The sequence below is a fragment of the Perissodus microlepis genome, chromosome 7, assembly GCF_051167445.1.
Source record: "Perissodus microlepis isolate ML-2025 ecotype Zambia chromosome 7, ASM5116744v1, whole genome shotgun sequence".
Lineage (NCBI taxonomy): Eukaryota > Metazoa > Chordata > Actinopteri > Cichliformes > Cichlidae > Perissodus > Perissodus microlepis.
In genome coordinates this window covers 31782091-31804053 of record NC_140467.1, presented here as the reverse complement: position 1 = coordinate 31804053, position 21963 = coordinate 31782091, and the positions used below count along the sequence as shown (strand labels likewise).

General features: G+C 38.5%; 1 protein-coding gene across 1 annotated transcript; it reads right to left on the bottom strand.

The window, feature by feature from the left end:
• Positions 1-1817: 1817 nt before the first annotated feature.
• Positions 1818-8906, bottom strand: spp1 (secreted phosphoprotein 1). Its single transcript, XM_084934664.1, has 8 exons — positions 8804-8906; positions 5363-5434; positions 5200-5238; positions 5048-5122; positions 4119-4181; positions 3889-4020; positions 3294-3641; positions 1818-3134 (listed from the first exon to the last, which is right to left on the bottom strand). The coding sequence occupies exons 2-8, from the start codon at positions 5414-5416 to the stop codon at positions 2724-2726; spliced, it is 1122 nt and encodes a 373-aa protein (XP_084790790.1). The 5' UTR covers positions 5417-5434; positions 8804-8906; the 3' UTR covers positions 1818-2723.
• Positions 8907-21963: the final 13057 nt, after the last annotated feature.

The following is a 21963-nucleotide window of genomic DNA, read 5'->3' as shown; positions in this document are numbered from 1 at the left end:
AAATTTAAAATACCAAATTCTGCAAAGACATAAGGTAATCCTGCACAACTTAATAGACAAAATAAATTAATATTCAAATCTATACAAAATTAATGAGACCAAAAGTCTAGTAATTAAGGTTACATGAAATTGAAACTACAAATATATTTGTAATCAGGGTTCTTTTTAAAGAGCACATCTCTTTGTTTTCAGTCCTGCATATGCTCAGGGCATGACATATCAAATGCATAATAAGATGTGTTGTTTCAGTATTGCACTGTACATTTCTCAACATCATGCAGCTCACAGTCTTGAGAAGCACAGCATCACACTTTACTTTATTTTTAATTTTCTTGTCTTTTTGCCTGAGGATCTTCACTGCTGCAGTCTGGGAGAACTGATTATACCCTGCAATCTGTCTAAAGTCTGCATTTATGTGTCTGCACATGTGTTTAAATGTGTGTATTACGCATTTGACAGACAGTAGAACATAAACAGAATGGAAGGTAAAGTCTGGACAAACAGTCTTTTAGATTCAGCCTATACATTGTGCCAGGGTTCATTCTGGGCCAGGCTTTGACCTCATGATTTAACTTTTAAAGAAACGGGGAAATTAACAAAACTTGACTTCAGTACCAAAAATCACAATCACACACTAGCTGAATTATGCATTGATTTTACAAATAATACATAAACACTTTTAACTTATAATTTTCCAGTTGTTTACTGGTTTATTGTTATTGTGGGGAAGAAAAATGTATGTTTCATAACCCACCAGGGAGTAAGGCCCACCATTCAAGGATTAGTACTATAGCTAATTTCTCTCTTGAATCATAAATACTGCATGAGGAGAAAATTATATAACCTATTTTTTAATATATATTTTTTATATTACCCATTAAAATTTTTTATAACCCATTAACATTTGATTAAAGATTAAAGTTGAGCAGTATTAAAGATTGTGGTTTGTGTAGTTTTGCTTCCAATTTGACTGAAAGAGTCAGCTGCTCAGATTCCCTTGTTTATGAGAATATTTTTCAGTACTTGTTAGGCTCCAGCATCAAAGTTACCACACAGACATGAGTGACATTAATTGTTAAGATTGTCCCCTTTAAACTTTTTTTTAAATGGCTGGATACAAGTCTACCAAACTTTTCAGTTGTTTACAATCTCTACTTTTCTCCACTTTAATACTTTTGTATTTCTCTATATCACTGTTGCCTTGCTTACTGTATTTAGAAACATAGCAATCATGTGCAAAAGACTTCAAATTGTTTGCTCATAGGGATCTTCTGATTGTTGGGGTCGCGTCTATATTGTTGTGGGGCCAGTACCTTACGATATAATAATATAAAGTGCCCTGAGATGACCTTGTATGTGATTTACCATTATTTAATATTATTGAATTGAACTGAATCAAATTGAACTTCTAGAACAATGTCCTTTGGTGAAGCAAAGATGTTTTGCAAATCCATATCCACAGCCAGAATCCACAGCGCCACATTTGGTGAAAACCAAACGCAGCATATCAAAACAAAGACCTCATACTCGCTGTCAAGCATGGCGGTGGAAGTGTGATGATTTGGGTTTGTTTTGTAGCCACAGGACCTCAACAAAGCTGTGCATAAATGAATGCCTGCAACCCTAAATAAACTGGATCAAGTGTGGGGGGAAATGATGTGAGATACTGATCAAGTCATATATAAAATCATTACTTGAAGTTATTGCTGCTAATGCGAGCTACTGAATTACGTGGCGTGTAGTTAGTTTTTCACCACATAGAGTCTTGTGTAAACTTTTTCACAGGACTATGCGGTAAACTTCAGAATAGTGTTTATGCTTACACAACCAAGATGGGTTTTTATGAAAAAGAACTTTATTAATATTTTAGAAATGGTACATTATGGTACATTACAGTAAACAACATGGGACAAACAACATGTAGTGTAGGTAGCAACTGTGCAAATAAACAGGGCTGTGTTGTCTGTATGTGTGTACTGTATCTATATCTGATTGAACCCTGTAATAGAAGATTTTTTTTGTTCTTTGCCTGGATCCTTTTATCTACACCAGCAAAATGTAATGTTAGCGAGCAAAAAAGCTAAGCCACACTGGCAGCAAATGTGTGACTTAATGTCAGTTTTAAATTTGATTATTTTCAAAATGATTACAAGTATTACAAATGTATTTAAATATAAAATGTGCATTTGCATTTATTTATTAAGCATAAGAACATTGTATGTTTGCGTATTGCAGTTATTAATTAATAGTAAATGGCAGTTTTGTGCTAGTGTAGACAAGAGGACTCAACTTTGTCAGCGTTTTTGTTCTTTATCAGTTTTGACCTTGTACCCTGCTGGAAGAGAAGGGAGAAGGGGAAGGAGCAAAGATCATGAGGTCGGTCAACCTCCTGTTACAGGTAGCAGTCGTCATTTTTAAAGTTCAATTAACTTCTTTTCCCCTACTGGATCAAAGATGAGATTTACAAGGACCACAGGATAAAGGCGTTAATGGTTTATTTAGCCAAAACCCTAGAGAGCAAAACACATGTGCTTTTTTAGATGATGCACAGATTTTCATGGAAATATCAGCTGAAAACATGAGTCAATAATAATTCAGCCTTGGTCATCCCTATTGGACCCTGCAGGGGAAAAGGGCTCGGGAGGGGGCTCTTTGCACATGGATGCAGTGTGCACACATTATGTGATTCAGACACCACCGCCCACTCTATTTCCTAGATGGGCTTACTTGGCAGTGATAACTGCCGGGATGTCAGTGGTGGTGTCAGGTGCTGCCCCTTCCTCATCAGAATCACTCTCAGTGCTGTCACTCTCATCGGAGTCAGCGTCAGCAGCTCCAGGTGTGGCTGTAGCCTCCTCGCTGCTCTGGCTCTCCTCGTCTTCGGCCTCCTGGCTGGTGCTATCGCTGGTGGTGCTGGCGCTCTCCTCTTCCTCCTCTTCTTCCTCTGGGGTGCTGCTGCTTTCACTCTCGCTGGTGGTGGGGTCACTGGTGCTGGTGCTCTCCTCTTCCTCTGCCAGATCAGCCTGGCGGGGGTCCGGATCCTGAGATGTGCCAGAGGACGCATCCAGACCCTGGCTCTCCACCTCAGGGGTGCTGGTGTCTTCCTCCAGGAGTTCAGGGTTGACATAAATAGTCTAGAGGTCAAAGGAGAGATGTGAGGGTTAGTTTGCATATTTATCAACATTATATTTTAAACTTTTAATGCAGTAATCTAAAATGAGGGTTAGGGATTCTGCTAACTTTAAGGACCAATTCTGGTTCAGTCTTTCAGAAATTGATAAAGCTAACTGTACCTTATACACCTTTGGCAGCTTCTCCACCTCATTGCCGTCGGTCATTGAATAGGCTGTCTTCTTTCCTGTGTCCTCAAACTCATAGGACTTGTAGGGCCCGGGAGCCTTGTGATAGGATTTTTCCTCCACATAAACGATGGACTTGTACTCGCTGGGGTAGCCTCCCAGGTTGTCACCGCGGGCTGTATCGGTGACGACGGTGGCCACAATGGGCTCATCAGTCGGCTCAGGGGCCGGTGTCTCTGTGACAACCACAGGGGCTACTGTAGAAGGAGCAGGCGTGGAGGACTCACCAGACTCTGAGCTGTCGCTGGATTCATCCTCCTCCTCCTCTTCCTCCTCTGTTTCCTGTAGACAAGATATAGGAGTTGGCAAAAATTCCTACTGATTTTCTAGTAGTTTAGTTTAAATTGTCCATGACTCATATCTTCATCAGTATGGCTAAAATGCATTTTATATTTAAAATTTTTATTGACACAAATATCTAAACTTAAGCTTGAGAAATGTGACACACATGAGACTAATTGTTTGAAATAATAAATTCCTGTTGTTTAAAGAAGTAATGAAAAGGTTTTCACAGGACATTTTTACTCACACTCTCCTCTGCTTCATCATCATCATCACCGTCTTCACTGTCCTGGTTGTTAACAGAGGGCGAATCTGAAGTTGTGTCTGTGACGACAGATTTGACTTCAGGTAGCGCCTCGGCTGCCACCTGCTGCTGATGCTGCAACAACCATTAAAACACAATGTTATAAGAGTTTAACAATAAATGCATTGTAACATAAATGATCACTGTTTTGACCTCTGCTGCTCATCTCTCACCTCCTCCTCTTCTGAAGTCTCTGCGCTCTCATCTGAACCAGCAGCCGCGGCTGCTACAACATTCTGCAAGATGGGAGACGTGCAATGAATGTGATTAATCATCATTGCTGTAAAGAGTCCTTTCTTTGGAAGAAACAATCTTTGAAATCGTCCTTTAGTTTTCTTTCATTGCTTTTATAAAATTTGTACTTTAAGCTGAACCCAGCTAGAGGAGATTATTTAAAGGTTGCATCTCTACTTCACAGCTAAAATCAGAATGAGCTGTTGAACTACAAGTTTAAAAATCCTAGTTCTCCTGCTTTTCTCTGCTCTGTATAACAAAGATTTTACCCGTAGTCTCACTAAACTCCAGCTACCAGTAGCACATAGCCACAGATGAAGTGCATCTAAAAATATGATGCTTTGCCTCATTTTAACATATTGGTGTGTCCAAGATATTGTACCTTCCCTTTTATAATTTACATTGTTCACATTACTTTGAACAATTTTTGAGGATTTGACTTTTAGCCAATCAAAAAAAGCATTTTAAATCTACCTATTTGGCCTTCTGGTAATTGTGTTTGTGCAGTTATTAAACTTTAATAATTAGCTGATCACTTTTCTGCCTTACTCTGACGTTTGCCTGATTATACTTGTACACTTTTACTATATTTTTACGATGTAACAATAAAACATGTAGTAAAATATTGTTGAATTCCCATAAAACAGTACTTTGAATAGGTTTTGTTATCAGATATCACATATGTGCCTTGTGAGATTTAAGTGAGTAGGTGAAAGTGGCTGACAGCCCAGACAGCAGAAAATTAGAGGAGAACCATTACTGCAAGGACAAAATAAGGAGAAGATACTGGAGGGAAGATAAGAGAGAAGAAAGAATGAGAGGAGAGCAAACTGACAAAATGATAAATGGACACAAAAAAATATTTTACCTGCACAGGTGGGGGACGAGCCTTAAGAACCACAGACGCCTGTTTTCTGAGTGCTGGAGGTTTTGGTCGTCTCACCTGTGGAAGAGAAAAACACCATGGATGTCTCACTCTTTCTCTCACCACCTCCCACCGGCCTCTCTTGGAATACTTACCACTTCCTCAGAGCTCTCTGAACTGGAAAGTTTTCTCGCCTAGAAAAACAAAGGCACCAGAGTGAAATTTATGACAAAATGGCATGATAAAACATGTTATGTTCTGAGTTAATTTATCTATTTTTAATCTGGGTGTAGTTTTGATTTGACAAAAGTGTCTCACCGGCCGGCAGAGAACTGTGGCAAAGAGCAGAACAAACACAACAGCCACTTTCATTGTGTCACAGTTTGATGCCTGGTTGGAGGAGAAAGCCAGAAAAAACGCAGCTTGAAGTCACACAATAAAACATCACAATAAAACAATAAATCATAATCATGATACACAGCGCTCGGCACCAAAATACTCGTCTGAAAGCCATAACTTCACAGGAAACACAATGACATGTCAGCCTCTCACCCAGATTCCTTCCTAAAAGCGGAGGCTGTACAGTCACATGACTGTTAACCGTCCTTGGTATGTCCCAGGGAGTCATTAAGGCCTTAATTACAGAGCTAAAGAGAGCTATGTGCCTTTGACGACTCAGTTCGATACAGTAAAACATTTTCTCTGTCATCACAGCAGGAAAATCGCTAATTTGGGGCCCAAAAAAAAAGACAGGAGAAAAATAACAGGTACCATTTAGAAGGAGATTCATTTTGTTCGAGAATGTTTTTAGAAAAATGACTTTGTTTGATTTTCTACTGCCCGAGTCTAGTTTACAATACTATGAATTATTCTGTGATGCTTTTTGTGTTTTTGTAGAGGACTATTTTCAGTCAAGGCTCAATAAACACTTTTCAGTAGCAGGGAGGTTGGTGTACATGGGGTGAGCCAAAAAATAAAGCACAGCCAATGCAACAATGTGAATCTTTTTTGTTAGTGAGTTTATTTCATTGTTGTTTTGTCTTTATGTCTTTTAGTTCCTTCTTCTCTTTTCTCGTCATGTTCTTTAACAAGCTTTAATGTTGGTGTTTGCTGTGGGAGGAACAGTCTAAGTGCTTATCTTTAATGATGGACTTTTCCTATAGTGTGTAATTCACTAAGTTATAAATGGAAAGCCACAGCGCAACTGCATAATGTCAGATGTCTCTGTTGCTGTATGCGAGCATGTATTTATTCATTCTTTATGAGAACAAGTTTTAACCTTAAACCTAGAGAATAAAGTATAATAAAGACATTTTGTTCTTTATTGTCTGGACTGATTTCAGGACTAAGTTAAAACAACCTCATATGTATGGTGGCAGTAATTGTAGCTGTGTATGCGTGTATTTTTGTATATTGCACTGTGTGAGGATTATGTTTCAGACCTTGAAAGCATGGACATTTTTGTTCTGTCCTTTCTGGGTCTAACTTGGGCTGCTTGGGAAATAAGTGCTGATTTTTCATGAAAAGCAACCACACATGCACATGTGCAATGGAAGTAACTTTAAGTGTGTGTATTGTTCTTGTTTTTCTATCTTGGTGAGGACCACTGCTTTAGACCTTTAAAGTAAGGACAGTTTGATTTTTACTTCACTTTTACAAATAGCTTTTTTTAGGATTTCAGAATTGGTTTTCGGGTTAAGATTAGGTTAGGTGTTGGGTTTAGCTTTATTGCTGTTGTGGTTAGGAGGTTTGATACTGCTCTTAGAACTGTACACTCAAGTGATGCTAAGAGTTAGTTTAGCTTAAAGAGTCGAAGCAGGGTTAATTGTAACCAATCAGCCAGCAATTTTAAAGGCAATTTATATGTTTCATCTATCTTATTTATTAAATTAAAACCAACAATTTAAAAAAACAACACACATTGTGGTTTTATAGGAAGTTACATGCTGTGTGAGCTCTGAAACCGTAGCATTTTTCTTTGGGTTGGTGCAGGTTACCGGTGACTGGTACTTTTTTCAAACAAGTCACTCTTTTGTTGAACTTTTAGCATCTCAGAGACAAACTGGGTTTAATAAAACACTTGTCCATCTAATATTGCATTAACTTACAATGCTTTTTTCTTAAGCACCCTAAAAAAACATGTGAAAGTATACCAGGAAGCAGCTGTGAATTTTAGATAAGCTATCCTCTTTTTACTTGAAAATGTTTACCCAGGATTTATAGCAGCAAGGAAGTTGGAATGAAGAAATATTCAGAGTGAAGAAGATTATCAGTGCAAGAGGGCTGACAGGAGTCTCTTAATTTCCCCAGTCTGTATTGCTAAGGACTTTTTTCAGGTCTCAATTTGTCCATCCATCATTCAAAACTGTCTGTGGTAAACAGTTTTCATTGTTCGAAGTAAAAGATCTTGAATCTAGTTACACAGATTATTCTTTGAAGATCGAACCAGACTAAAATATGCTTAGTGATTAATCAATTTATGTGTAAGAAAAGCAGAAGATTGAGCGGAAGCAGAGACAAATATTTGGATTTTGTTTTTTTAAATTTATATCTGACAAAAATATATTTAACAGCAAAAATTTAAGCTGGCAGTGCATTGTTGTGGGTATGCGTGTTGTCAGCGTCGCTAGTCAACACTGGGTTGGTTTCCTGGTGCCCACAGCTTCCTCTTCCTATCCCTGGTGGCAAACCAATCAAACAGCTGCACAGACTCGAACCAATCACAGACAGTAATTCAAACTCTCATAAGTTACTGCAATAAACTGCACAGCGGATAACCAAACTCTCTTGTGGGTTTATTATCAGTTTGCTCTGCACTGATTTAAATTCCTGAGAAGGTCATTTCAATATGAATAAAAAAAAATAAGCTAAAATGGATTTTGTTAGAAGTCTCTCTTTCTTCCAAAGAAAAGGCTATTTACACCATTACATTACAAATTTATTTTTTTGTTTTTTATTTGCTAAACAAAAGACATTTGCCTTTTAAAACTATTCAAAAACTTTAACATTTAGTGCTTAATTATGGGGAAAATAGTGAAATTAAAAATCATAAAATAAAAATAAAAAAGTCATTTACAAACAAATTTCTTTAAAAGAGATCCTATACATATGCAAAAGTATGTGGACACCTACACGGTTCATCAAGTGTGATAGTTTAAAAACAAAAACAAGCTTTAATTTGCTGCTCTAACTGTTCCAACTGCTCTATGCTTTTTGCTTAAAACTTTCCACATGATTTCTGGCTTTGCTACGACAATTTGCTCTCATTGTAACATTTATTTCTTATGTACAACACTGGTGTTAGATGATGACGTGTAGAGGACTTTCTCATAAAGGATTGGGTTCTGTACCAGTCGGTCAGTTTTTAAATATCAGACTAGGAAAAATGTTTCTTTATGAGTCTTTTTGACATTTTAAAGCTAGGAAAGTCTTCTGCAAAATCCAGCAGGTAGCACACTGTTTTCAAAAGTATAGCTAAGTGCTGTATCATTAAGAATGTGGGGACACTAAAGTCAGGAAAGGACTGTGTACATTCTTTTGGACATGCACTAGAGAAGGCAGCAGATATAGTCAAGGACCTGATAATCAGATTTCCACATTGTAATGATAGATTCTTCAAGCTAAAAAAGCACATTTTCAGGAGCTTGTATAAACATTAAGCTAGTTTCCCACCTCTAACCATGGCATTAGTAATGCAAACACCAGACAAGAACTTCATATATTACATATAATGTTAATTTGTCATGAATTCATTCTGACCTTGTCTGCAGTTGAGGGAAGCTTCAGGGGTTCAGCGGCTGCAGCAGAAACACAGAGACGTGATTTGTCTTTAGTTTATCTCCTGGGTTTGCTTCACCGTGATGATGCTGCTGAAAGTAGGGCTACCGGCTGGCTTATAAACCTTCCAGCCTCTGGCAGCAGCCAATCATCTCAGTGCTTGTGATGTCATGAGGTTAACCGCTCCATGGTGTCCACCTCTCCTCTCTCTCCCACTCTTCCTGTGGTTGGTGGTGTGCTGTGGTGGTGTCGGGGGCAAATACACACAGACACACACATAGAACACAAGACAAATACGTGGATAAAGGCATGCAGACATTTGAAACCCAGACAGAAGCATATGAATGCGTTTTGTTTTTGTTTTTTTGCCTCTCTCTTTCACACACACACACAAGCTCACTATGTGTGTAAGTTAATTTAAGGACATGTAGTAACAAGCTCTGGGTTAAAAACAGCAGCATATAGTGGTAGGTGGCATGACAGTGATTCAGCTTCCTTACAGACAGAACAAAATCATCTGACTGAGGTCTCTGTGAATAATCAACATTTTGATTTGTCTTAAACTGTCAAACAAAAGGTGCTAGTTTTTTCCTTCTTTGTGTATGCAAACATTTTTGTGTTAGAACTAAACCTGACTGATAACTGCCTAGAGCAAAAGGGAGAACATTTAGTGGCATAATGCATAAAGGAAATTTTTTTAACATTGTTATCATTAAATATAAATAATTTATATTTCCAATAACAGTAACAACAACAAAGTTGTATTTAATATATTTTAAAAGCTGGAACCATGGGATTTTCATATGTTTGTGATGTTTCATAAGATCCACTTTTGTGCACAATTTACAGTGTCAGAACAATCTATGACAAAATACACAGTATCTCATGTTTACCATCTTAGGAGTTCTAAGGTCTTAGTAGCTTGTAGGCTTTGCAAAACTTGTCTAAATTTACAATATGAGGATGATCTTGTAGTCACTTGATTCTGAATCCAAAAGGAGGTCAGTACGCACAGAGCTGAAATAATGTTTGCTTTTATTTCAAGTAGACTAGGTTAATGCAGTGCTCTTTTTGTTGGATTTCCTACAAAAGACTATCCTAGTAGAGTGCAACCTATTCAGTCACACAGGCCTAAAGACTGGTCAGCAACCCTTTGGTGAACTCCGCTCATTAGGTCATAATGTTATTAATGAATCCCCAATTGGCAAGTGCTTCCTGAAGGTTTCTGGTAGGCACCAGATTAAATTGGCCTCAAAGCGGTCACCAAATCTTGTGATTGCTGTTGTTGCTCAGAAGACATTAATGTCTACAAACACAAACCAGAGAGTAGGTTACCTTTAAAATAAAGGTTTCCAAAGATGCAACTTTTCCTTTGAAGCCAAACGGTCTTGTTTTTTGTTTTACATCTTCACAGTTTTACTGCTGCTTAGTGATTAACTGGGGGAGTATCTGAATGGTCTACTGAATAGTCTCTAGGCCTGTGTGCTTGGAGACTAATGTAAATAACAGAGATCATGCCAGTTTTAGCAGATCTACTTTGTATTCAATTATGTTACTTCTATATAAATTCCTAAATAACTTTGTAGCATTTTAGATTTCTGAATAATTGTGTTTTTACATCCCAAATTTCCCAATTAAATCATCACTGCAAAAATCAATATCATATTGGCCTTTTGCTTCTGTTAGTTCCAAGTCTATTTTCTTTTTCTGTGCTTTCTGTTTGTGTCTAACAGTGTAAGTATATACTTTTAAGTAAAAAAAATTTTTTATATATACTGGGTTAAACAACCAAAATTCTAATGAATTGAATATTATATGTTGAACTGGCAATCAGATTGGTGCTGATATAGTGAGTTTTAGCTGCTAGCTTTGTGAAAGCCTTCACTTCAAGTTACTGATTTAAACTTCTTAACCTGTGTTGTTGGCACTGGTGCAATGGAATTACAGTATTTTGTGTGTATTTTTATTGGAACTCATTACAGGTATAACTCTGTCTGTGCAATGCACTCATATTGCATTTAAATGCAGCTTGCTAAGGTAGCTGGCTAGCGTTAGCTGAAAACTTAGCACACCACTTCATCATCTCAGTTTTGTTACTTCTGGCTCTAAAACTGAAAGTTAGAAAGCAAAACACAGACCAAAGGGTGACGTTACAGCGGTTACAATACAAAGACTTATGTTCTCCTTGTTGTATATAAGTAAAACCTGGGTTTTGTATGCTCTATTTACGTTTAGGGTTCATTCATGGCAACAGTTATCTCAGAGCACTTTATATATTTGTAAGGTAAAGACTGCACAATGTATACAGTATAAATTAACTGGTTGTATCCAGACAGACATTCTTTGAATACTGTTATAATTTGTATTTTAGTCTCACTGAGATGACAGAATCATCAACCCTGATTTGACTGTGTGGTAAAGTTTCTCTAAGGCTCCCCCTGCAATTACAGGAAAATGTCTGAGTCTGTATGTGTTGATATTTGACAATATGGCATTACCGTTAGAGTACATAGGGTACATGCACAGAACACATAATCACAAGAGTGGTACATCAAGGGGGTACACACAAACAAGATATTTTCTGATTGATGACCTAGACACATTTATTTTTTTTAAAAAAATGTGCAATTATGTAGGTACATGGTTGTTTCAGTTTATCTGTTCACATCAATCGTCCCTCCATTCTCTCTGACACTGATTACAAAAACACAATGTCTCATCAGACTGAAGGTACAGACAAGTCTGATGAGTTATGAGTCCTCAGTCACAATTTTACAATTAAATTACAGCTCAAATTAAAGTTTTTTTTAAACCCTACTGAGGGGTTAAGGGGTTTGTTTGTTTTTTAGATACAGCTCATCAGATTTGTCCTTCTTGTTGACCTACAATCTCATTGATTAACCTTAAGCAATTTTCAAATAATCTTTAAAAATGTAGGCACAATTTTAGAAACTTCAGTGGTTATCAATAAAGCTTTTTGGTTCTGGATACTTTGGCTTCCTCCCACAGTCTATCTCAGTCCCAATCCCTGCCTCCATGAGCCTAAATGAGACACCAGGTTAAGAAAGTTGATAAATTAATGGTTTAGGCAAGGAAACTAGCTGGGAGGAGTATGCAGCAGACATCTCACATGATGCCCACTCATTTGCACATGTCTTAATTGCTCACAGGTCACAGGAGGGCTGTCACAGGTTTAGAGGCAGGTTATTCCCCAGTCAGGTCACCAGTCCGTCAAGAGCATTTTCTATTCATTTTTACCTCTGAAAATAACAGATCATTCTCCATATTTTATGTTTTATTTTCATCTGCTTGTTTACATACAAGAAACAAAGGTCAGTGTTACTTTTAGCTTTGACATATTGATTGATAACCAAATATAAGGCATAGATTTACAAAATCAAGGCATGTAACTGTGTGCATGTGTGTGACAGAAAGATACATATTTGGAAAGAAGGGGAATAAAACAGCTTCAGACGTGCCTGGGAGAAATGTGTTAGTACACGTTTTTATCCTGGAGCAGAGATGTTTATGTGTCTGAGATCATTTACTGTCTTTTCTTTATGTTTTATTGCTAATTTTTAATGCAAAGCTTTTTAAATATCTTTATCACTTTATCTCCCAGTGCGTTATTTCTAAGCATCTTCAATACTATAACCAATATATACAGCATATATATTGGTTATTAATTATGTGGATGAAAAATAATGTTAAATGTCAATAGAGATCATTAAGTAGGTGTTGGGAGTGCAGATTATACCACGTATGAGCTGAAAATAAAGCAGTAAAAACATCAAAGATGAAGAGTGGAGGATGGACTGGTCTGGGACGCTGAGTCCCCCCATAAGGCCTCCTACAGTTTCCAACACTGGGAACAAAAACAAATTTTGGTGGTGTGAAATGTTTATTTGGAAAATCACAAAAGTGTTGTTTCATGGTTCAATAAAATTGTCCCAAAGAAAGGACCAAAGATTTTATAACCTGTTTATATGTGTTTGTATCGTTTGTGCTCTGATTGTGCATGAGCATGTCTTAATTATCTGTCTCAGTGTACCATTTGCATGCATTCAACCTCTGTTTTGTTCTGTCTGACTATTCATATCTGTCGGCACTCATATTGCATTGTTGCATTCCTCAAATGTATGTGTGTATACTTAACTAAATGATTTATACTAACAGTCTTCTGTGCTCCACCAATAAAAACTGATTCAGCTGGCCCCCAACATGACCACAAATAACACTCTCTACAGCTTGTTCACTGTTACAGCATTTATTGCTGTTTCTCAGAAAATATAAAACACAGCAAGCATATAAAATAATAACAAGAACTAAGATAAGAAGGTTGGCAAGGAACAAAATGAAGCGAGAAACTAGTGCATCCTCTCTTCAAAGCCAGTGTCCTGCTTTGCACTTTTGGGTTCTATTGAAGGAAATTTTAAACTGCTGGCTAAGGGTAAATTATAATTCGCATATGTCAATCAGAGTTCACTAAATGTAATATTGAGCCGGTGTGTAACAAAGACGGACTCTCTGGGCCCCTCCTAAATCAGAGCACGAGTGACAGGTTTAGCCGAATGTTCTCCTTAAATTTCTGACTGCCTGAGTGGTGTCCAATAAATAAATAAATGCCATAATAAATGGCGTAAGCTTTGTAAATATTTGGGTAACCTTCTGGGTGAAACCTGGTCTTGTATCCATCCCACTTTGATTGGAGCAGCTTTCATATCTACAAATCTGGCCAAACTTATTAAATCCCCCAAAATGTCACTATTCAGAATTTCGACCAGGAAGGAGAGTTGCAGTCTTACATGCCTCAATGCAGCTTCTCTCCTCCAGTTATCCCTAAAACTCTATCCCCTTAGAGACTGTGTCAGCTTCCAGAAAACAAGCAAACAACAAATTAGCAAACAATTATTTAAAATAAAGAAAAATATTGTATCCTCAACTTCACCAAAGAGTAAAACAATGAAATGTGGATTATTATACATTTGGTCTCTCTGTTCTACGTCCCTATTAGTACATGAATTAATAATTAATCAACAAATGGATTTACTCAAAAAAAAATCATCATATCAAGACATTTTGGACAATTTCATGCTCCCACCTTTGTCTGAACAGTTTGGGGACGGCCCCTTGCTCTTCCAACATCACTGTACATCAGCGCACAAAGCGAGGTCCATGAAGACATGGATGAGCGAGTGTGGTGAAGAATTTGACTGGCCTGCACAGAGTCCTGACCTCAACCTGATAGAAACACCTTTGAATTAGAGACTGTGAGCCAGGTCTCCCTCAACATCAGTGTCTGACATTACAAATGCACTTCTGGATTAATGGTCAAAAATTCCTATAAACAAACTCCTAAACATTGTGGAAAGTCTTCCCAGAAAAGCTGAAGCTGTTAGAGCAGCAAAGAGTGGGCCAACATCATATTTAACCCTATGGATTAAGAATGGGATGTCCCTCAAGTTCACATGTGTGAAGGAAGACAAGCAAATACTTTTGGCAATATAGTGTATATCATGTGCATTGGTTCATTTTGACACCTTCCCAAATGTTCTCATGTAGACAGTCACAGTTGTATGCAAAGCTGAGGTCATTGGTGATTTTCACCTCATGGCTAGTTGTAAAATGCATGTGAGGGGCCTCTGTGTGGAAATTTTCCTTTTAATAGCAACCTCAGAATATTTGTGTGGTAATACAAATTGCTGCTAAAGCTTTAACAGAACACCAGCCTATCAAATTGTCTTATCATTAAAAATATATATTTAAGAGTGTTAATGAGTCCTGGGAGAGAGCCGATGTGGTCTGGCTGCTGTTAGAACAGCAACAACTTCATCTGGAGTTTTATTTCCATTTGCATTTTCTCAAAGTCATTCAAACACACACACACAGAAACAATTGCACGCACACACTCCCCAGGCTATAAATGTGTTGGAACACTCTATCAGACTGTGGAACAAAGCATAAATGAGAAGAGTGTGAAACCCGCTATCATAAGGACTTTCCCAGACTCTCTCTCTGTGTGTGTGTGTGTGTGTGTGTGTGTGTGTGTGTGTGTGTGTGTGTGTGTGTGTGTGTGTGTGTGTATTTTGACAGATGCCCTCACAAGTGGTGCAGGCACAGGAAGAATTTGAAGACAAACTTCATACTAACATCTTTTTGCCGCAGCTCATCTATTCTGCGAGTTCAGTTTGCAACAGCTGCTCTAAACGTATCAGCACAAGTCACATTAAGCACAAAACCTATGCAGATTTCTTACTGAAAATGCCATGGTTTTCCTTAAGTGTGCTAACATTAAATCCCTTTGGTCAGATATTTTTTATATTTTCTCATAAACCATTAAGCCTACTTCTAATCTAATCTTAAATCTAAGAAACTCTCTTATTCCATCATTTCAGAAAAGAATATTATTCCTCACTGGGTAAGACTGCTATACTAAACATGTGAGACGTGGCAAGACAGTTATCATGGAATAGATTATGAATAATTAGATGTGTATAAAAGATAAAGCCACTGATGTCACCTGGTAGATTGATGAGGACATAACACACTCCAATGATAGCAAATTATCATCAGTTTTATTTTTTTACACTGACAGGATAAAATCATACAATGGCTGCAAATTTGTCGATTGTGTTGAATGGATGTCCGGTACCACCAAAGGTATTCTGTTAAATTGACATCTGGTGACTGTGGAGGTCATTTGAGTGCAATAAGGTCATTTGTCACGTTCAAGAAATAGGTTTGAGATGATTCTTGTTTTGTGGCAAGGTGCATTATCATGCCGGAAGCAGTCACTAGAAGGTGGGCACACTGAGGTCATAAAGGATGGATGTGGTTACCAATAATACTCAGGTACAGGGAGTGCAGAATTATTAGGCAAATGAGTATTTTGTCCATATCATCCTCTTCATGCATGTTGTCTTACTCCAAGCTGTATAGGCTTGAAAGCCTACTACCAATTAAGCATATTAGGTGATGTACATCTCTGTAATGAGAAGGGGTGTGGTCTAATGACATCAACACCCTATATCAGGTGTGCATAATTATTAGGCAACGTCCTTTCCTTTGGCAAAATGGGTCAAAAGAAGGACTTGACAGGCTCAGAAAAGTCAAAAATAGTGAGATATCTTGCAGAGGGATGCAGCAGTCTCAAAATTGCAAAGCTTCTGAAGCGTGATCATCGAACAATCAAGCGTTTCATTCAAAATAGTCAACAGGGTCGCAAGAAGCGTGTGGAAAAACCAAGGCGCAAAATAACTGCCCATGAACTGAGAAAAGTCAAGCGTGCAGCTGCCAAGATGCCACTTGCCACCAGTTTGGCCATATTTCAGAGCTGCAACATCACTGGAGTGCCCAAAAGCACAAGGTGTGCAATACTCAGAGACATGGCCAAGGTAAGAAAGGCTGAAAGACGACCACCACTGAACAAGACACACAAGCTGAAACGTCAAGACTGGGCCAAGAAATATCTCAAGACTGGTTTTTCTAAGGTTTTATGGACTGATGAAATGAGAGTGAGTCTTGATGGGCCAGATGGATGGACCCGTGGCTGGATTGGTAAAGGGCAGAGAGCTCCAGTCCGACTCAGACGCCAGCAAGGTGGAGGTGGAGTACTGGTTTGGGCTGGTATCATCAAAGATGAGCTTGTGGGGCTTTTTCGGGTTGAGGATGGAGTCAAGCTCAACTCCCAGTCCTACTGCCAGTTCCTGGAAGACACCTTCTTCAAGCAGTGGTACAGGAAGAAGTCTGCATCCTTCAGGAAAAACATGATTTTCATGCAGGACAATGCTCCATCACACGCGTCCAAGTACTCCACAGCGTGGCTGGCAAGAAAGGGTATAAAAGAAGAAAAACTAATGACATGGCCACCTTGTTCACCTGATCTGAACCCCATTGAGAACCGGTGGTCCATCATCAAATGTGAGATTTACAAGGAGGGAAAACAGTACACCTCTCTGAACAGTGTCTGGGAGGCTGTGGTTGCTGCTGCACGCAATGTTGATGGTGAACAGATCAAAACACTGACAGAATCCATGGATGGCAGGCTTTTGAGTGTCCTTGCAAAGAAAGGTGGCTATATTGGTCGCTGATTTGTTTTTGTTTTGTTTTTGAATGTCAGAAATGTATATTTGTGAATGTGGAGATGTTATATTGGTTTCACTGGTAAAAATAAATAATTGGAATGGGTATATATTTGTTTTTTGTTAAGTTGCCTAATAATTATGCACAGTAATAGTCACCTGCACACACAGATATCCCCCTAAAATAGCTAAAACTAAAAACAAACTAAAAACTACTTCCACAAACATTCAGCTTTGATATTAATGAGTTTTTTGGGTTCATTGAGAACATGGTTGTTGTTCAATAATAAAATTATTCCTCAAAAATACAACTTGCCTAATAATTCTGCACTCCCTGTATGCTATGGTGTTTAAACATTACTTGGTCTAGAGAACTGACAGACCCCGCTTTGATAAAAATAAGGTACCCACATTGGGTTCATTTTTTAGACCTAGTTTTGGAGAACTCACTCGTCCCTCTGCAAAGAGATGGTGGCTCAAGCGATGGTGGGGACTCAAGTGCAGAGCAGAGTTCAGTTCCAAAAAACAGAGTTTTGTTTACACAATCACCAGGTGCAGAATATATACAGTGGGGGAAATTCGGAGTTCCTAGGGTCCAGGGGGGAAAATCCAGGAAGGGGAAGCTCTCTCACACACGCTCTCTTCTCCACACACGTCTACACAGCGGGTAGGTTACGGGTCCAGGAAAACTATCCACAAGAAAGATTGGTTAAGCTGAATTACAGATTTACACACAAAAACTTTAATGAGGCTAGAGGCTCACTAATGTGTCTCGCACAATCATCCAGCGATGAGACTGTCTGCATCCTGGCCTTAAATGGCAAGCACATAATGGGCAACAGGTGTGTGGGCCAAGGGCGGGAGCCCGCAGTGAGCTCCGCCCAGGCGGAGAGGTGAGAGAAAGAGTGAACAAAAACACATGTAGCCTTGCGGGGCTGGCCGGGCAGACACAGGGACCATAACAGATGGCCAATATGATTGCCAACTGGACAGTTACAGCTTTCATCTAGCAAGAGCCTGTTGGTTGCTTTTTGACCTCTAGAGTTCTTCCTGATCATTGCTTTCGCCCAATGTTTTCTCCCATTTCACCTTCTTGGCTTACATTTTGTTTTGACTCCCTGTTTTTTTTTTTTGTTTGTTTTTTTATAAATTTAGTAATGTCTAGGCACCAAAAACCTCATGGTTAGGTTTAGAAAAGGTTAATGGTTTTCCCAGACCATTAAAATACACCCTTCCACAAAGTTAACCACATGTTAGAAAGGTAAATTAAGGTAAAAGGTTACTGGGGTGAAGACTCCATTGGGTTTTTATTTTGTTCTTCATGCAATTATTCACACAACCACTGGAGGTGTGACACTCTGGGCTACTTTTTCTTTGATCATCATCTGTGTAGAATGGAAGATAACCTTTTTGACTAGGGGTAGGCATAGCAGGGTGGCAACCAGACGTGTCTATGAGACAGATGTTCTTCTGTTGCAGCCTTAAAACCCAGCTTTTCAGACATCTTCCAGTGTAAGTGCTCAAAACAGGTCTTTGGTTTAAGAGGGATATGCTCTCAATTTTGGATGATATTGCATGATTCTATAGGGTAAAATTACATTTACTGTAATTTGTTTTAGTTAAAATGGCCTCCCAATTTTAGTGCCATGAAAGTTACAAAAAAAACCCAGCCTGAACCAACCGAGACCTGAACCAGCTCAGTTTTCACATAAAACTAAAGGAGCTGTTTAAAGTACACCAGCTGGCAGTCAGAATCAAGCCAGATCGTTTCATTCACACAATTTAGTGAAACAACAATCACGTTAAACCTAATTCATTGCTGTTATTGACTCAGCTTAAATGATAGTGAAAGCAGCCACAGTTTGGACATTTTTCTGTCTGAAATTTGCATCTTCCATAAACAAAGTCTGGAGAAGCCGCAGTTGTTGTGGCAGGAAGAAAATACATTGTGAAACAGACCGGGCTCTGGCTTTATGTGGCTGGAGCTGCTTATCCACCACCTATAACAAATAACTTTTGTGTCTATGCAACACAAACACAAAGCTCAGTAGGAATAATACAGTTAATCTAGTGGAAAGCTCCTAAGTGAAAACAGTCACTTCTCGCAGTCTACAGAACTGAGCAGGATAAGAACAGAAGCCAAGGAGTTCCTCATCTGGGACATTTTTATTGATTTTTGTGCAAAAATTAGTTTAATGTTCCAAATAAAATAGAAAATAACCAATAAGAGGAGCATTGGAACAAACAGCTTGGATTAAAACATGTTTTTGAAAACAAAAATATAAAATTGTTCATTTCAGAGCTTTTATCACTTCCTGGTTTTATTTTGTCATGCTGTCCACAGTTGAGTTTCTCACACACACGCACACACACACGCACACACACACACACACCAGTCTGGAGTATTCTTAGCTTCCACCTCCAGTTTCCACAGTGACTGGGTGGCTTTTCACTTCCTGTATCTGGTTTGGCTGTAGCATCTCACTTCCTGGACGCAGTGACATGTTTTCATGAAATTTCTTTGTGTGTGTGTGTGTGTGTGTGTGTGTGTGTGTGTGTGTGTGTGTGTGTGTGTGTGTGTATTATATAATATGTTTCCAGAGCAGTCCACTACAAAGCTAGACTAATGACTTAGCAAGGTATGTTGTTTAAAGAGGTGACTCCCTTTTCTTGTGGCTACATTCTGGACAGCATAGTGTTATGTTTGGAGTTTAAGTTTAAAATCACTTTAAAGTGACACAATTTCACTGATTTATTTATTTATTTTTTTTTTTTTACTAATGACATCCTTTATAGTGATGGGATTTCCGGCTCTTTTTAGAGAGCTGGCTCTTTCGGCTCCGAACCTGCTCTTAAGGTTGTTTTGTTGCTTTAATTAATTTATTATTAACAATAATATAAAATTATGCACAAAAGGAATTACTAATGTAAAAAAAAGTGGTTTTATTTATATATGTTTATATATAAATATATACGGTGGCCCCTTGAGACAAAACACGTACAAACTCCAAAACACATTTCTAGCATGAACTGAACTTCCAAAACAGAGCTACCTAGATCACTTAAATTACACAATTGAAAGCATGTGTGTATTGTTTGTGTATTTATACACAAGCACTCATATATATTCAAATAATTGAAAAAAACGTTCATTTACCTGTTACTACCACACACCAAATCCGGTCGTTGGTACTTACTGGCTTGTGTAGCCACTAGGTAACAAAAGCTCAACACTGCGCCCAGCATCCTGGAGCACTTCTGTTGTCTTTTGTATGTGTTTTGAGTTTTTATGTGCTTCTGAGTTTTTTCGTGTTTTGGAGTTTGTACGTGTTTTGTCTGTAGGGGCCACCGTAAATATACTTTTATTTATTCAGTCCACATAAAATGTAATAAATAAATCATATAATACAAAAACCAACTATTTACATTTCAACTTTTAACTATTTAAAATTTCAGCTTTTTCCTTTTAAACAAATTTAAAGTGAAACAACACAAAACGCTGCAAACCACAACACAATTAAATATAAATGAAAATATGAAAACAAAAAGAAGATGCATATTCTCTGTCATATAGGCCTGTATGAATAAACTTTGGCTCTCTTTCTCTCTCTTTCCCTCCTGCTCTGTTCCTGTGCTACTGCCAGCGTAACTACAGCCCTTCCCCCCTCTTCCCAGCGCAAAGCACAAGGCTTGCGTGCGGAGTGACGTGGAAAAAAAGTGCGAGAGAGAGGGTGAGAGAAAGAAAAAAAAAAAACACACTCGCGTCGTTCACGTCAAAGAACCGTCTCTAAGAGCCATTTCGTTCGCGACCGACACTTCACTAATCCTTTAACAGTTTCCCAGTTAACAGATGTACACTACATTGCCAGAAGTATTCGCTCATCTGCCTTCACATCAATATGAACTTGAGCCAGAACCCATTTTTATTCCATAGTGTTTAATATAATTATTGGCCCACCCTTTGCAGGTCTAACAGCTTCAACTCTTCTGTGAAGGCTTTCCATAGTGTTTAAGAGTGTTTATAGGAATTTTTTGACCATTGGTCCATATGTGCATTTGTGAGGTCAGACACTGATGTTGGATGAGAAGGCCTGGCTTGCAGTCTCTGCTCTAATTCATCCCAAAGGTGTTCTGTCTGGTTAAGGTCAGGACTGTGCAGGCCAGTCAAGTTCTTTCACACCAAACTCGCTAATCTATGCCTTTATGGACCTAGCATTGCAGTCATGTTGGAGTAGGAAGGGGGCATCCCCAAATTCTTCCCACAAAATTGGAAGTATGAAATTGTCCAAAATGTCTTAGTATGCTGAAGCATTATGAATTCCTGTCGTTGAAACTAACACTGTCCACCAAACTGTACACTTGGTGCAGTGCAGTCAGACAAGTACCATTCTCCAGGCAACTACCTGTCATGTTACGGCTGTGTGCAGGCATGGATTGGACCCAAACACAAACTCACTGACACAAGGAATAAACTCAAAAAACCACAGCTTTATTGGCTGGCAGGGGGAAAAGCATGCAAAACGAAACTAAACTGGGAAACTCTAATAGAACTAATGCACACAAGGACACACTGGGAAACACACAGCATGAGGGACGACGCGACATATAACAGAGGGGGACTCTGACATAAATACACAGAAGGTAATGAGGAAAGTGGAAGCACACGGGGAACACAGCTGAGGATAATTACACGTGACAGGACAGGAAAGACGCGGAAACTGAAAATGCTGACACCAGACACGAACCTGCAACGCAACACATGACGTGTGTTCACTGTCAGCTTCTGAGACATGTATATTGAAGTGGTTTAAAAGTAAGCGCAAATGTTTTAAAAATCAGTACAGAAACTTTAAGGCAGCTAGTTGAAGAACTTTTAAACAGGTGCAATGTAATCTCTACTTCTGGTCCTGTAAGAAGTCTGACAGGAGAGTTCTGAACCAGTTGTAGTTCATTTAAAGACCAGCTAGCAGATTCCAGAAGTTGAACTTGCACAGTGTATGTAAAAGCATGCATCAAATTGTCAGTTAGCCCTAGTTTTCTTGTTTGGCTCAGGCTAAGTTC

What these genes read in the sequence shown, in the direction of transcription:
- spp1 (XM_084934664.1), bottom strand. Translation starts at nt 5,416, where the DNA reads ATGAAAGTGGCTGTTGTGTTTGTTCTGCTCTTTGCCACAGTTCTCTGC. An exon ending in CTCGTCCCCCACCTGTGCAG is followed by an intron (nt 4,182 to 5,047) that starts GTAAAATATTTT and finishes CCCATCTTGCAG; the next exon opens with AATGTTGTAGCAGCCGCGGC. An exon ending in ATGATGAAGCAGAGGAGAGT is followed by an intron (nt 3,642 to 3,888) that starts GTGAGTAAAAAT and finishes TCTTGTCTACAG; the next exon opens with GAAACAGAGGAGGAAGAGGA.